Genomic DNA, 16665 nt, shown 5'->3' on the forward strand with positions numbered 1-16665 from the left:
GTTTAAAATCAATTTTTATGCGATTTTTCTGGTAAAATAGCGATAATATTCCGACCGGGAGAAGTTGTTTTCGTTCAGACTCAAAGAAGAAAATGGACTCTTCACGTGCACGCGCGCACCCGTCTCATTGTACTCAGATCGACCACTTACCAAATGCGCTACTGTTTTTCAGCCAGTAACCGCAGAGTCATCATTCAACGTTCTGGCACCTTCTGAGAGCCTATGGGAGCCTTAGAAAGTGTCACTTTACAGCAGAGATCCTCTGTTTTGGATAGAGATGACTAAGAAGGCCAAGAATTGGTCAGAGAGGGCACTTCCTGTTTGGAATCTTCTCAGGTTTTGGCCTGCCATATGAGTTCTGTTATACTCAGACACCATTCAAACAGTTTTAGAAACTTTAGGGTGTTTTCTATCCAAAGCCAATAATTATATGCATATTCTAGTTACTGGGCAGGAGTAGTAACCAGATTAAATCGGGTACGTTTTTTATCCGGCCGTGCAAATACTGACTCCCTATCCCCAACAGGTTAACTCTGTTTTTTGTTGTTGAATGTAAACTCATGCTTTTTGGCTAAGTCGATAGAGGCCAGTAGATTTCCAAGTAGAAATTCACTTGGTGACCAGTAGACTTCTGGCCTACTTGCCCCGACCGGAGAGAACCCATTGTCAAACCCTTGTGAGAACTGGAGCACGGCTCATGTCACATGTCTGGTGAACTTTGTGAGTCTGAGTGCTTTATGACCTGTGGTGTTTTGCCGCATTGAAGAGCTATTTTCTGCAGATGCGCTGTGAAATGATCCAGTATCACTTACTGAAAATATTGCCTGTTGGGCTACCTGGTAGTGCTTTGGGACATCTGTTAACATGAAGTGTCCTTTGAAATTCAGTACACTATTGGCCCTGCTCGAAAATATTACATGGACTTCAAACAACTCGTTAGATGAAATCACACAACCAACCAGAGATGCTTATCTTGAGTTGGAAAACATTGTCCTTATACTTTTCACTCAGTGAAACTAAGAGCTGTGAGGAATTAATTCACTCCATTCATTGGCTGCTTAGGGAGTAAACTTATCAGAATTTCTGCCACAACTTGCTAAACCTGTTTGCTGTTCATAACTTGTTTAGGGGGGGTGACCGTAATCCATTTGAGCTGTGCTTTAAGCTGATTTTTGGGCAGCACAATGCTTGGGACTTTGGCACACTTTTGCAAGAACTTTATTCCAGGTATAAAGGCTGCTTTTGTGTGTGTGTGTGTGGCCCTCAAGGTTTGAGCGGGGATCGCCATCAATATGTCATTCAGGTATGCTAACAAACAGGAGGGCCTGGGTTAGGGGTGTTCAATATGAGAGTAGGGTCCAGAGGAAAAAATATCTAGCTTCTAGACACTTCAAGGATATCTGGACTACATCTGATGGGTATAAGCAGGTACTGAAGTAGATGGTAGTATTTCTTGCCCTCTAATAGGCTTGGTAGGGCCTTGACCATATTGCTCGCTTATACCTTTCAGGTTTACATGAATTGTCTAGGGGAAATGGCTAGAGGTCGTTTCTGGGCAGGGCCTGAGAGGACTGTTTCAGCCAACGAGAGTCGTGGTACTGTAGCTACATGGCTCATATGATCGCCAATCTCCTGCTTTGATGTGTCCTCTTCCTCTTCAGACATCTTGCTCCTGGCTGGGTGGGCACGAGGAGCCACTGACGGGCTTCACCTGGCGGGGGGGCTGCGAGAGGGAGACCACGGGCATCCTGGCTTGGAGCGAGGTGTTTGTGGTGGACAAGCCAGACGGGAGCAAGGTAAATACAAAGTCGCTTTACCCTTGGATGGGCACACATTTTCTCCCAACTAAGGTTTGAATTGTTGAGACTTTGCACTCCAAAATCAAAGTTTGTTTGAAATGTTCAGACCACTAAAACAATCAAGATGAGTCCGTATCCAACACCACCAGTAAAATGTGGAAATGATATGCTGTTTTGTCTCGATTCATTTTGGATTGCGGCGTATAGCTGGATTTCCAAAATGTATTTACGATTTTGGAGTGCAATGTCCCTTAAAATACACGATATAAGATTTCCAGTTGTCCATTGGTTATTTCAACTGATTTAATACCCCTTGATTGGTAAAGAATACGACTTATTAATTGATTTATCCTTTCTCTGCAGGTTGCTGTTCTTCTAATCGACACACAGGGGGCTTTCGACAGCCAATCAACCATCAAAGATTGTGCGACACTGTTTGCGTTGAGCACCATGACCAGCTCTGTACAGGTATGATGCAACCCCCCCCCTCACAGTATTGTGTACCCTTTATATTAAGGTATTCACTGCTCAAAGAATTAGGGGAGATCGACAATGTGCGTATGTTTAATTGCCATTATTGAACAAACAATAATGGGTGATTCTAGGCTGTTTGGACGAGGAATGCCACTCTACCTATTCCCCTTTTCGCCAGTAAGTATCTGGATTGAGGAATTGAAAAATTGGCAATTTTCCTGAGACTTGCGTGCATGTTATTGCATGCTAAATAAACAGTTGAAGTTATACTGTCATGTGCTAGTTCTAGACTATGATTGAACACCAGACTTTCCTCCTCCCTGTACCAACTTTTCAATTCATGCAAAACAGTGATTGAAAATGTGATCTATGTAGACTTCAGGTTATTGATGTTTTGTCACCCGTTAGGTTTACAACTTGTCTCAGAATGTGCAGGAAGATGACCTTCAACATCTCCAGGTTTGTGTGTGTCCATGTTTGTTAACTCCCCCTTCCAGAACAATCCAGTCTTCAACACTGCCTTGGACGTTGAACTCCACGAACAACTTGACAAGGATCTTTCCTTTGAGGTTATATCATAGCCCTCCGAGGGGAAAATGTGTACATGATATTCCTTTGATCAACCATGCAGGTGGAACTATTGTACTTAGTGGGTCACAATTAGAGCGCTTGTATGGAAGTGTATAGCTGCTTCCTCCCTTGTTAAAGATATGGATGTTTGAAATGCTAAATGAACGTCACATTTTGACTTGAAATGTGACTGTACCCCTTTTGACTCGAGCACCCCTAGAAGCAAAAGTGATTTATATATGCGTGTGTATATATAGCCTCTTTAAAACCTACTCAACAGACGACTCTGAAATGAAGCGTGTTATTGACATTACTATCCTATTAGACAGCAACAGTCCGCTGCATGACGGCTCCTTGTTATTAATAGATTGACTGTTGACCTTTTTGACAAGGACGTGAAGTATAACTCTGCTTTATCCCTGACTTTTTGTTTTTCCCCTACCTAGCTCTTTACTGAATATGGAAGGCTGGCCTTGGAAGAAATCTATGAGAAACCCTTTCAGGTATGATTGCATTTCTCTGCTGCCTTTCCTGAATGAATGGCCTGCAATGCCTTTCTTATTGGATAATAATGAAGAGGAGATTTTTAAGTCATTGAGATGGAGCTAATGGGCATCTCTAGAGTCTTATTCAATATGGTCGCCATTACTTGACATTTTGTGAAAAATCGATAGTCATGTAGTATCTTGTTTAATATTTATTCCTTGACTTCCACAACAGACTTTAATGTTTCTTATAAGAGACTGGAGCTACCCATACGAGCATTCTTATGGCTTAGAGGGAGGGAAGAGTTTCCTGGAAAAGAGATTACAAGTACGTATTTTTTTCACTTGCTCCATTCGAAGAAAATAAGAGCTTTAACATCTGACATTTCAGGAACTAAAGCACTTACACATGTTCTAATTTTGCATCTGCTGTTAAAACAGCCTGGTGTCCTATGTTTGTGCAGTCTTGCCAACTCCTATGGTCATTGGCATGACAACGACCAGTAGTAGGCTATACAGCACAGGACATTGGCATGACAACAACCAGTAGTAGGCTATACAGCACATGGACAACAAAAGCTGCACACTTGGGTTCTGAAGGAATAGATGGAGTAGATGCCAACACTGACAGCTATGCTGCCTTTGTCAGGGTTTTTAGAGCGAACAGATCTGAGACCAGGCTATTTCCAACTATATTTGTCCAACCATTTTCTTGAATAAGCAAGGGTCTCTCCACTGTGTGCAGGTGAAACAGAACCAGCACGAGGAGCTGCAGAATGTCAGGAAGCACATCCACTCCTGCTTCTCTAACATTGGCTGCTTCCTCCTGCCCCACCCCGGCCTCAAGGTGGCCACCAACCCCAACTTTGATGGCAGACTCACAGGTACGCTGTAGGAAAAGGTTGCTCAATTACCCTTGAGGAAAGATTGCACACCTGTCTCAGAGCATGAACAGCGCCATTGAGAGCTGTCGCTATTTTTAAAGTAGTCGATTTCCTCTTCTACTTCTGAGTGTGTTGAGAGTTGATGGTGCTGTCCATGTTAAAACAGGCTTTAGTCAATGTACCCCCTAGCCAATTCTGTCAATTCCAAATAAACCAGCCCCTACCCCAAGGCACTCCTGTCGATCTGAAGCGATTGGATAGGTCTAATCACTATGGTCAAAAGTCTATCTAGCCAATCAGAAGGTAAGGTGAAACTATTACCATAATGCTATATCAATCATCTCAGATATCCAGGTGTGCGTAGGGAAGATGGTTCACTGCGGACTTGCATTTTTAGATCTTAGAGGAAAAGTGCTACATAAATGCCATCTATTACAATACGAAGGTCACCTTTCAAAGTTCTAAAACAACACATTTGCCTTTATATAGTTGCATTTAAGGTCCGATGGTGTTTTAAAAGGAAAATGTCAACAGACCTTAAATAAGAAATGCATTTCCCACTTGTCTCCCCCTCTAGATATTGATGACGATTTCAAGACTGAGCTAGTCAACCTAGTGCCAATCTTGTTGTCCCCGGAGAACTTGGTGGAGAAAGAAATCGGAGGATCCAAAGTGACGTGTCGAGACCTTGTACAGTATTTCAAAGTAAGTCGATCGTTTCAAACATTCCTTCTAAGCTTATAGCTTGCCATCATTAGCCGGCCAGTTACTCAACCCGGCACCTTAGAGGATGCTGCCCTATGTACATAGACGTGGAATCACTGGTCACTTTAATAATGCTTACATACTGTTTTAATCATTTTATATGTATGTACTGTATTCTAATCAATGCCACTCCGACATTGCTCGTTCTAATATTTATATATTTCTTAATTCCATTCTTTTACTTTGCGTTTCGTTTGTATTGTTAGATACCACTGCACTGTTGGAGCTAGGAACTCTAGCATTTCACTACAACCTCCATAACATCTGCTAAATATGTGTATGTGACCAATAACATTTTATTTTCTATATGCCTCAACTTTTATATACCCTTTTTTCCTCCTCTCCACCTTTCCTCAATTCCTTTTCTTCTTCTGAAAAAAATTTTGCTTCTTTCTTTTTTTTCGACACAGGCATACATGAAAATATACCAAGGGGAGGAGCTGCCTCATCCCAAGTCAATGTTACAGGTAGTTCACTCTCCAGATGGCCAATGATAAATTCCCCTAACAAAAAACTGGATTGTATTCAGTAGGCACAAAATGGAATGGAATAGTTTGAGACCGGGGGGGGGGGTGTAAAACGGGGAGGCACTACCTGAATTTATCCAATTAGAAAGCTTGTTTTCTGTTGCAAAATGTTCTTGTAAATACAACCCTGAAACATTCTCGTGTTTTCACTTGTAGTTGACCAAATGTATTGTGAAATGAACATTCATTGCATCCCAAAGCCTTTTGATACCATTTATGTTACTTAGTCAATGAGAGATTAGCAAACAATGGGTGTGGTGAGTTGTGCCCCTTTCTGTCCAATGAAGTCATTTCTGACCAATTTCTGTCTATTTAGAGGGCCCTTTTGGCTGAAGAATACCTCCAGAGGCAACACATATTCCATATAGGCTCTTTAAAACTTGAGTAGAATTTCATGAGACTGTAGGAGAACGTCGATGGACCAAAGGAACCTAATCTCAGGAATCCTGCGTTTTTCCCCTCTGCTTTCTCCCGCTGTCACCTAGGCAACAGCTGAAGCCAACAACCTCGCAGCTGTTGCAGGAGCAAAAGACATTTACAACAAAGGCATGGAGCAGGTAATTGAACAATTACTTTCCGTTTTAAGCATCCAATTTAGCGTATGACTGACTAATAAAAGCAGTCGGAGCGTTTTCATCTGTGCGGAGGAGTTGTGGCGTGTGTTACTAGTTACATTTTACTCAAGATTGATTTAGTCGTAAAGCTTTTTTGTTTCGTTTTTTTGTTGTCCATTTAACCATCAATCTTCATTAGACGGCTCTAAATAAACTCGGGGAAATGGCTCCGTTTTTGCTCTCAACGAAGTTGTGCCCTCCTAGCGTCTACATACATGGTTCCTTGTAGATCTGAAAGGATTTGGTGGATTTAGTCCGGTGTATAGCACTCCTGTGTAGTCTGGTGTGCTGATGTTCACATTTACGTTGTTTCTTCTGTATTGATCTATACTGAACAAAAATAGAAATGCAACAGTTTTTATGATTTTACTGAGTTACAGTTCATAAGGTAATCAGTTAAATTAAATTCATTATGTCCTAATCTATAGATTTTACATGACTGGGCAGGGGCGCAGCCATGGGTGGAACTGGGTGGGCATAGGCCCACCCACTGGGGAGCTAGGCCCAGCCAATCAGAATGAGTTTTTCCCCATAAAAGGGCTGTTTTACAGACAGAAATACTCCTCAGTTTCATCAGCTGTTAGGGTGGCTGGTCTGACTCTCCCACAGGTGAAGAAGCCAGATGTGGAGGTCCTGGGCTGGCGTGGTTACACGTGGTCTGCGGTTGTGAGGACGGTTGAACGTACTGCCAAATTCTCTAAAACAATGTTGGAGGCTGCTTATGGTAGAGAAATAACCATGAAATTCACTGGCAACAGCTCTGGTGGACATTCCTGCACTCAGCATGCCAAATGCACGCTCCCTCAACTTGAGACGTATGTGGTGCTGTTGTGACACAACTGCACATTTTAGTAGCCTTTTATTGTCCCCAGCACAAGGTGCAACTGTCTAATGATCATTGCTGTTTAATCCGCTTCTTGATATGCCACGCCTGTCAGGTGGATGGATTATCTTGGCAAAGGAGAAATACTCACTAACAGGGATGGAAACTAATTTGTGCATGAAATTAAGCTAAATAAGCTTTGTATGGAACATTTCTGAGATCTTCTATTTCAGCTCTGTGAAACATGGGACCAACACTACATATTGCTTTTTATATTCTAGTTCAGTGTACACTACCGGTCAAAAGTTTTAGAACACCTACTCATTCAAGCTTTTTTTAAAATTTTCTACATTGTAGAATAATAGTGAAGACATCAAAACTATGAAATAATGCAGTAACCAAAGTTTAAACAAATCAAAATATATTTGAGATTCTTCAAATAGCCACCCTTTGCCTTGATGACAGCTTTGCACACTCCTGGCATTCTCTCAACCAGCTTGAGGTGAGGTTCCATCCGCCATGTCTTTGTGAGACGCGGTGTGGGTGAACGGATGATTTCCGCATACGGTTTTCCCACTTTAAAGCATGGAGGTGTGGGGGTGCTTTGCTGGTGACCTCTGATTTTATTTAGAATTCAAGGCACACCTAACCAGCATGGCTACTGCAGCGATACGCCATCCCATCTGGTTTGGGCTTAGTGGGGCTATCATTTGTTTTTCAACAGGACAATGACCCAACACACACCTCCAGGCTGTGTAAGGACTATTTGACCAAGAAGGAGAGCGAGGTAGTGCTGCATCAGATGACCTGGACTCCACAATCCCCAGACCTCAACCAAATTGAGATGGTTTGGGATGAGTCGGACCGCAGAGTGAAGGAAAAGCAGCCAAGAAGTGCTCAGCATATGTGGGAACTCCTTCATGACTGTTGGTAAAGCATTCCAGGTGAAGCCGGTTGAGAGAATGCCAAGACTGTGCAAAGCTGTCATCAAGGCAGAGTGGCAACTTTGAAGAATATAAAATATATTTTGATTTGTTTAACACTTTTTTTTTGGTTACTACATGATTCCATGTGTTATTTCATAGTTTTGATATCTTCACTATTCTACAATGTAAAAAATAAACAAACCCTTGAATGAGTATGTGTTCTAAAACTTTTGACCAGTATTGTTCTCCCAGATCTGAGTGTCAAAGAGACGTGTCTAGACTTAGAGGCTAGGGGTTGATTTGCGATCGGAAATGCGTGTATGTTTGATTGCTATTAAATTGTCTTGCATCTGTCAGATGCCCAGCCCATATGGGCTTAGAAAACACTGAATATTCAATAAGTAAATGAGTTGCAGTGTGTTTGTCCCTCATGGCGAACTCTCCTTTCTCCCAGGTGTGCGGAGGCGACAAGCCCTACATGGCCCCCGATCAACTGGAGTGCGGCCACGCGAACCTGCGGCAGGTGGCGGTCAAACACTTCCGCTCGGTCAAGAAAATGGGCGGCGAGGACTTCTGCCGGTGCTACCAGGAGCAGCTGGAAGCAGAGCTGGACGAGGCCTTCACTAACTTCATCAAACACAACGATGGCAAGAACATCTTCTACGCGGCGCGCACGCCCGCCACGCTCTTCGCTGTCATGTTCGCCATGTACGTGGCATCGCTGGTCACGGGCTTCCTGGGTATCAACACAGTGGCCACGGTGTGTAATCTCATTATGGGCGTGGCACTGGCTGCGCTCTGCCTTTGGGCCTATGTGAAGTATTCCGGCGAGTTCCGCGAGGTGGGCAGTGTCATCGACCAGGTTGCCGAGACCCTGTGGGAGCAGGTGGGTGACCCGGGAGTGGAGGGTGGGGGGGCAAGAAATGGCTGCCGCACGTCTCTTGAGCAATCAGAATATTATGCATGTTCTGTTTCTCTTGCCCAGGCTCTTTCACTCCTATTTGAACACCTCTTATCTCCCTTTTTAATGTATGCCTCTTCTTTTACTCCCTTTTGCTCTCTCTTTCTACCCCCTCACTCTCTTCCCTTTCCCTGTCTCACACCATGTCCCTCTCCTGCTTACTCTGTCACAGAGAGTGTTTGCTCCCAAACTCTTTGTGCTGTTCTTTTCCTAACCTATTTGGATGTGACCGAATGTGATTCACCCAAACATCTCTTTCCTCCCCCTCAAACTACAATCTCCCCAAATGAAGTTTGTTTTCCTCATCAGCCCATCTCTTCCCTTTCCTTGTTCCCTATCTGCCTTTGTCTCTCTGGTTGCACCCTGATTCTTTACCCTTTCTCCAGAAGTGTGCGCCCGCCATGGATTTAAAATAAATGTATTGGTGTAAGTGTTGGCTTGAGGGAGTTTCAACCATTGTTAAATCCATGAGAGGGAGGGTGCAAGTGCACACTTTGGAAGAAGGGGAAAGAGAATTGGGACACCTCCCTCACTACTTTCCCCACTAATTAGTCTTCCCTCTTTTTTTTTTTTTTTTTTTACTTTGTGCTTGCCACAGAGGACGCCACGAAAGGTGAGAGGTGGACAGAGGGGAAAAAGGCTCCTTTTGTCATTTTTGAGGCAGAAATAACTTCAAACGTCACTACTAATGTCATTAACACGGCCACAATACTTCCCTTGCCTTGTTTTCAGATCTTTTCCAAACTCTTTGAGGTGGCGAGGAGTCGAGTCCCGTTGGATTCCTTGATAACGGCCCAGAGAACGAGACTGGCCTCGAACAACAATGTCAAGAAGAAAAACTAGCACCTGCTGTCCCCCCCCCCTTCGCTTGGTTTCCGGTGTCCATTTTTAGGACTATATATAAATGTTTTCTTTTTTTGATAGCTCATGGTCCCCATGCCATGCTGGTTTAGTATTTAAAAACTGCATTTTATACCTGGTTCTCACCACAAATGTAGAGTACAGGTTGGCACTTTCATGGTTGAGTTCCCATGTGTTGTGGGGTTTAGGGCGGGTAGGGTGACATCGGGGGTGGGTGGGTGTGTGTGTGTGTGCGCGCATGATGAGCTGCCACGGATGAATGTACGAACAAACAAATGAAGCTTGGTTTCCTTTCTTTGCTCCTTTCTCCACACCTCCAGTTATAGGTTTTATCCTCCTTTCCCCCTCCCTTTCATCTGACGTCTTCCCCTCCTTCTCTTTCCCACCACTCTTGTCTCTCTCCCCAGGTGTTGAAGCCTCTGGGCGATCACTATATGGAGGATAACATTAGGCTGAGTGTGGTCAACAATCTCTGCTTGTCTGAGCGAGCCGGTGTCACAGCACGGCAAGTTAGAGTAAATGGGAGACCGATGGACCACTGCCCACACTAACACTGCCAACTCGCCCGTAGAACCAAAGTTTACAGCTTTACCCTCTGTAATTGGTCCTAGCTGCTCGTCACTTAACTCGGACACACAATGAGAAGGCGGTATTACGAGCGGTTGGCAGTGTGGAGAAGGATGAGCCCGCCTCCTTTTCTTTGATCAGACTGCTGATTGGATGTCTTGTGAGACGCATCTTCCCCCCCCTCCAGCCAATGGAAACTGATTGTTATAGTAACTATTTAAGCTACAATGTGCTCCTTGTCTTCTCTAAGAGCTTTCTCGTTTTCCTTCCTGCTTGTCTGAGTGAATGGATATCAATCAATGTAAGAACAACCACTGCTCTGTTTCTCTAACACTTGTCATTGCCGTTTTGAAACTTCACAGTTACACACCGATCGAGGTATAGCTAGTTGTAGCCTGCCTATTAGTTCAGCGTCACCCTCCCACCTCCCACGACATCTCTCAACCAGCTGCTCTTAAGGTGAATCATTTTGTATATTTCTATTGAAGTATTAGAATTGTTATTCTGTTGCAATTATTCCATCCAGACCATTACTGCTAATGTGTGCTGTTTTGTACTTTTTTTTTTTTTTTTTTTTTACTCATCCCAAATGGGGCATGTGTACGAAATATACATATATAAATACATTTTCTATACCTTTTTTGTAGCTGGGAGAACAATGGTTTCGTGGTAGGCCACTGTGCAGTTTACTGTATTTAAATGAATGCTTTCGTGATTTGTGTATGTCCAATAAATTCTTTTTATATACATTTGTAAAGTAATCTACATTGAGCACTGCAATTCCACCCCTGCTGGCAAAGAATGTTTGTAAACTTAATTTTCTTCTGTTGCAGTTTTAAAGTTATTTTCGTTAATTTATTTTTCAATACAAGATTAAAACAATACTACAGTATGACGTAATGCTTGATTGGTTTGTTTGTACAGACGGAGGCCTGTTTTTTACAAAAGGAAATAAAATATAGGTGAAGTAGGCCATTTCCTTTTATGGCATCAGACCTGCCTAATTATCATTTGAAACCGTTTTTGTTTTAATAGGCAAAATTACACTTAACATCTGACTCCAGCATGAGCCGTTCTTGCAATTTTGTAGAAATGTCTCATTTAGATAATTTATCAAGCAGTAGTGAACTACTTTTTCGAAGAAACTTTATAAAGTTTGTTTATGCAATGTTTACCCAGCCATTGGTGTCTTCACAACACTTGTAATTTTTGTACAGAAAAACTCCATTGTATCACAACTGTTGTACGCACAGGAGGCTGGTGGGCTATACTATAGAAGGATGGGCTCATTGTAAGGGCTGGCATGGCATTAATGGAGCTGTGTCAAATGTGGTTTCATACTATTCCATTCCAGCCATTACAATGTGCCCATCCTATAGCTCCTCCTATCAGCCTCCACTGGTTGTATGTCATTTGTACAACTTGGCTATATGGGGCAAGAATGTTGGGGAAATGAAAGTTGTCTTGAATTGTGGCTTCATGGTGTAAGTATAGTGAGGAAGTTGATAATTGGCTCTAACTCCTCTAGTTCCACAGTGAGACAGGGTGCAGAGCAGGCTGTTAGCCACCCTGCCGTGTTAGTGAAGTCTGCCACTAGCACAGTCTGTGTAGTCAGCTCCGCTATCCCTATTGAGACCGTGTCTGTGCCTCGATCTAGGTTGGGCAAAACTAAACATGTCGGTGTTCGCTTTAGCAATCTCACTAGAATAAAGACCTACTCCATTCCTGTCATTATTGAAAGAGCTGACTACAATCAGACTTGATCTCACATCTCAAAATAGGGCTACTTAATGTTAGATCCCTCACTTCCAAGGCAGTCATAGCCAATGAACTGATCATAACCTTGATGTGATTGGCCTGATGAAAACATGGCTCAAGCCTGATGAATTGTGTTAAATGAGGCCTCCTGGTTACACTAGTGACCATATCCTACAAAAGCAGAGGTATTGCTAACATTTATAACAGAAAATTATTGCTACTGTTTACCGGTAGATGTCCTTCCAGACTCCATCCATCTACCCAAGGATGTCGGATTACAAAAATCGCTTAACCACCTGAGGATCTAATACCCTAGATGCTGTCGCACCCCTAAAAACAAACATTTGTCACAAGAAATGAGCTCCCTGGTATACAGAAAATACTCGAGCCCGGAAACAAGCTTCCAGAAAATTGGAACGGAAATGGTGCTCCACCAAACTGGAAGTCTTCCAAGTAGCTTGGAAAGACAGTACTGTGCAATATCGAAGAACCCTCACTGCTGCTTGATCAGCCTATTTTTCAAACCTAATTGAGAATAAGAACAATCCAAAATGTATTTTTGATACTGTCGCAAAGCTAGTAAAAAAGTAGCATTCTCCAAGAGATGATGGCCTTCACTTCAGCAGTGATGATTCATGTATGATCCATCATAGTAATTTGGAGAATGTTTATGTGTAATCTCAGCTGACACTTTAGTCTTGGATATACAGTTGCTTCCAAATATATTGGCACCCCTGAACTTTCTTAAATAATCCCCTATTTCCTCTAAAATAAATTGAAATTAAAAATAAACTTTTCTCCACACCTTGTTATTGAACTTTCAACATGGCAGAATTTTTTTGTTTGTTGTAAACTTAAGTTTAGAATATTGATTGAGAAAATAAAGACAAATAGCATGGACTAAATTATTGTCTCTCTGGCACTCATACTTGTTTGCACAGCCTTTGGCCAAGATCACTGTCAACAAATGTTTCTTGTAGCCATCAATGACCTTGCTGCACCTTTCTACTGGCAATTTGGCCCACTTCAGGAGAAAACTGCTCTAATTCTTCAATGTTTGAGGGGTGCCCTCCACCAACTGCTGTTTTCAGCTTTCACCATAGATAATGGATGTGATTCAGGCCTGGACTCTCCACTGGCCCCTCCTTGTTTCTTCAACCATTCCAAGTTGCTTTTGATGCTTGTTTGGGATTGTTATCCTTGTGGAAGATCCACAACCTTCAAACAGAGACAGTATCGTTTACTGGCCCAACTCGCTTAACAGCTAGGCTACCTGCTACCTCTAACGTGAATGTTTAATCCAACTCTGCTCACCTTAAAAAACGTATCACTTCAATAGCTACCTTCAAGACTGTCTGGGACCTGAATGATTCCACAACCCTCCTTGGCCTAGGTCAAGTACTTTTCATCCCACAAGGGGATTACGCCCTCTCCTGGCGAGGAATAGTAAGCCATTTCTATCACCTACCTACAGTGCATTAGGAAAGTATTCAGATCCCTTCCCTTTTCCCACATTTTGTTACATTACAGCCTTACTCTAAAATTGACTAAATATGTTTTCCCTCATCAATCTAGATACAATACCCTAGAATGACAAAGTGAAAACAGGTTCTTAGAAAATGTAGCTAATTTATTTACATAAGTATTCAGACCCTTTGCTATGAGACTCGAAATTTTGATCTCGGGTTCATCCTGTTTCCATTGATTCTTGAGATGTTTCTAGAACTTGATTGGAGTACACCTGTGGTAAATTGGACATGATTTGGAAAGGCACACCTGTTTATATAAGGTCCCACAGTTGATAGTGCATGTCAGAGCAAAAACCAAGCCATGAGGTCGAAGGAATTGTCAGTACAGCTCCGAGACAGGATTGTGTCGAGGCACAGATCTGGGGAAGGGTACCAAAAAATGTCCGCAGCATTGTAGGTCCCCAAGAACAGAGTGGCCTCCATCATTCTTAAATGGAAAAAGTTTGGAACCAACAAGACTCTTTCTAGAGCTGGCCGCCCGGCCAAACTGGGTAATCGGGGGAGAAGAGCCTTGGTCAGGGAGGTGACTAAGAATCCAATGGTCATTCTAACAGAGCTCCAGAGTTCCTTTGTGGAGACGGGAGAACCTTTACCTGAAGGACAACCATCTCTGCAGCACTCCACCAATCAGACTTTTATGGTAGTGGCCTGACGGAAGCCACTCCTCAGTAAAAGGCACATGACAGCCCGCTTGGAGTTTGTCAAAAGGCACCTAAAGGACTCAGACCATGAGAAAAAAGATTATCTGGTCTGATGAAACCAAGATTGAACTCTTTGGCCTGACTGCCAAGCGTCACGTCTGTAGGAAACCTGGCACCATCCCTACGGTGAAGCATGGTGGGGGCAGCTGCCAAAGGTGCTTGTAGGGGAAGGGTCCCAAAGACCCTCCTCATTATTGATTAAGGGGACCTTAAGACGCATTTGCTTGGTACAGGCCTTATAATAGCAGATCTCACTATTATACTGTTGCGATGTGTCTGAACTCTGCCACTATACTTTGCACAAGCTATCTATATTAGTCATTGCAGTTATGCCCTAGCTGTTGCAAGAACGTACCTGCAGGCTAGGCGAGAGACAGGCCAGAACTAGGTAAAGAGCTGAGAAGTAAACACTGTCTAGGTTGGCCACTTTGATCTCGTGCGACAGTGGAAAATGCTGATGATACTTAGAATTTAGAGAAACTACTGTTCTAGGTATCTGCATTAAGATAACCTCAACTCATTGGACATATACATTGATGTAGGTGATCACACCACCAGGGAGTGATCACAGGTATATAATCCGATGCGCCCTTTGCTTGGTCGCAGAACTTACTCTGAGACATACATGCTGTGTTTCCATTGTTAACTTCTGTCTGCAATTGCATTAATAAAGGTTTGATTGATTTACTTAAAGAAGATATTGTCTGACTGCTGATTTCACCAATGATTGACAAGGATCAAGGAACCTACCCCGACATGCTTCAACATAAGAATTGGGTAATTTGCTGCCAAAGGTGCTTCAACAAAGTACTGAGTAATGGGTCTGAATACTTATGTAAATGTGACATTTCAGTTCTTTATTTTGAATACATTTGCAACCATTTCTAAAAAACTGTTTTTGCTTTGTCATTATGGGGTATTGTGTGTAGATTGTTGAGGGGAAAAAACAATTTCATAAATTTTAGAATAAGGCTGTAACGTTCCAAAGTGTGGAAAAAGTCAAGGGTCTGAACATTTTCAGAATGCACTGTAAATATATTGAACAAAAATATAAACGCAACATGTGAAGTGTTGGTCCCATGTTTCACGAGCTGAAATAAAAGATCCCAGAAATGTTCCATACATACAAAAAGCTTATTTCTCAAAAATGTGCACAAATTTGTTTACATCCCTGTTAGCGAGCAATTCTCCTTTGCCAAGATAATCCACCCACTTGACAAGTGTGGGATATCAAGGAGCTCATTAAACAACATGATCATTACACAGGTGCACCTTGTGCTGGCGAGAATAAAAGGCAACTCTAAAATGGGGTTGTCACACAACACAATGCCACAGATATCTCAAGTTTTGAGGGAGCGTGCAATTAGCATGTTGACTGCAGGAATGTCCACCAGAGCTGTTGCCAGATAATTGTATGTTCATTTCTCTACCATAAGCCACCTCCACGTTGTTTGAAAGAATTTGGCAGTACGTTCAACCGGCCTCACAACCGTGGACCACGTGTAACCACGCTAGCCCAGGACCTTCACATACGGCTTCTTCACCTGCGCGATCATCTGAGACCAGCCACCCGGACAACAATTTCTGCACAAACTGTCAGAAAGCGTCTCAGGGAAGCTCATCTGCCTGCTATCCAGGGTCTTGACCTGACTGCAGTTTGGCATTGTGACTGACTTCAGTGGGCAAATGCTCACCTTCGATGGTCACTGGCATGCTGGAGAAGTATGCTCTTCACAGATGAATCCCGTTTTCAACTGTACCGGGCAGATGGCGTCGTGTGGGTGAGCAGTTTGCTGATGTCAACGTTGTGAACAGAGTGCCCCATGTTGGTGGTGGGGTTACGGTATGGACAGGCATAAGCTACGGACAACGAACACAATTGCATTTTGTCAATAGCAATTTGAATGCACAGAGATACCGCGACGAGATCCTGAGGCCCATTGTCATGCCATACATCCGCCACTATCACCTCATGTTTCCGCATGATAATGCAGAGCCCCATGTCACAAGGTCAGTATACAATTTCTGGAAACGGAACATTTCCCAGTTCTTCCATGGCCTGCATACTCACCATTGAGGATGTTTGGGATGCTCTGGATCGACGTGTACTACAGCGTGTTCCAGTTCCCGCCAATATCCACTAACTTCGCACAGAGTGGGACAACATTTCGCAGGCCACAATCATCAGCCTGATCAACTCTATGCGAAGGAGATGTGTCACGCTGCATGAGGCAAATGGTGGTCACACTGACTGGTTTTCTGATCCACGTCCCTACCTTTTTTTAAGGTATCTCAATCAATCAATCAATCAAATGTATTTATAAAGCCCTTTTTACATCAGCCGATGTCACAAAGTGCTGTACAGAAACCCAGCCTAAAACCCCAAACAGCAAGCAATGCAGATGTAGAAGCACGGTGGCT

The 16665-nt window shown here is 43.0% G+C and overlaps 1 protein-coding gene across 2 annotated transcripts in view; it reads left to right on the forward strand.

The window, feature by feature from the left end:
• The window catches only part of LOC106564786 (atlastin-2), a 28993-nt gene extending 17845 nt beyond the window's left edge, over nucleotides 1-11148 (forward strand). The window contains exons 3-14 of one of the 2 annotated variants that reach the window (XM_014131153.2): nucleotides 1662-1796; nucleotides 2163-2267; nucleotides 2682-2732; nucleotides 3290-3346; nucleotides 3564-3656; nucleotides 4074-4212; nucleotides 4790-4917; nucleotides 5388-5444; nucleotides 5990-6061; nucleotides 8322-8753; nucleotides 9427-9441; nucleotides 9561-11148. In XM_014131153.2, the coding sequence (XP_013986628.1) occupies nucleotides 1662-1796; nucleotides 2163-2267; nucleotides 2682-2732; nucleotides 3290-3346; nucleotides 3564-3656; nucleotides 4074-4212; nucleotides 4790-4917; nucleotides 5388-5444; nucleotides 5990-6061; nucleotides 8322-8753; nucleotides 9427-9441; nucleotides 9561-9671 (1395 nt within the window). In that variant the 3' untranslated portion in view covers nucleotides 9672-11148. The remainder of the gene's footprint in view (nucleotides 1-1661; nucleotides 1797-2162; nucleotides 2268-2681; nucleotides 2733-3289; nucleotides 3347-3563; nucleotides 3657-4073; nucleotides 4213-4789; nucleotides 4918-5387; nucleotides 5445-5989; nucleotides 6062-8321; nucleotides 8754-9426; nucleotides 9442-9560) is intronic. The other variant, XM_014131154.2, reaches the window with a different exon arrangement.
• Nucleotides 11149-16665: the final 5517 nt, after the last annotated feature.

This window comes from Salmo salar, chromosome ssa12 (genome assembly GCF_905237065.1).
Source record: "Salmo salar chromosome ssa12, Ssal_v3.1, whole genome shotgun sequence".
Classification (NCBI taxonomy): domain Eukaryota; kingdom Metazoa; phylum Chordata; class Actinopteri; order Salmoniformes; family Salmonidae; genus Salmo; species Salmo salar.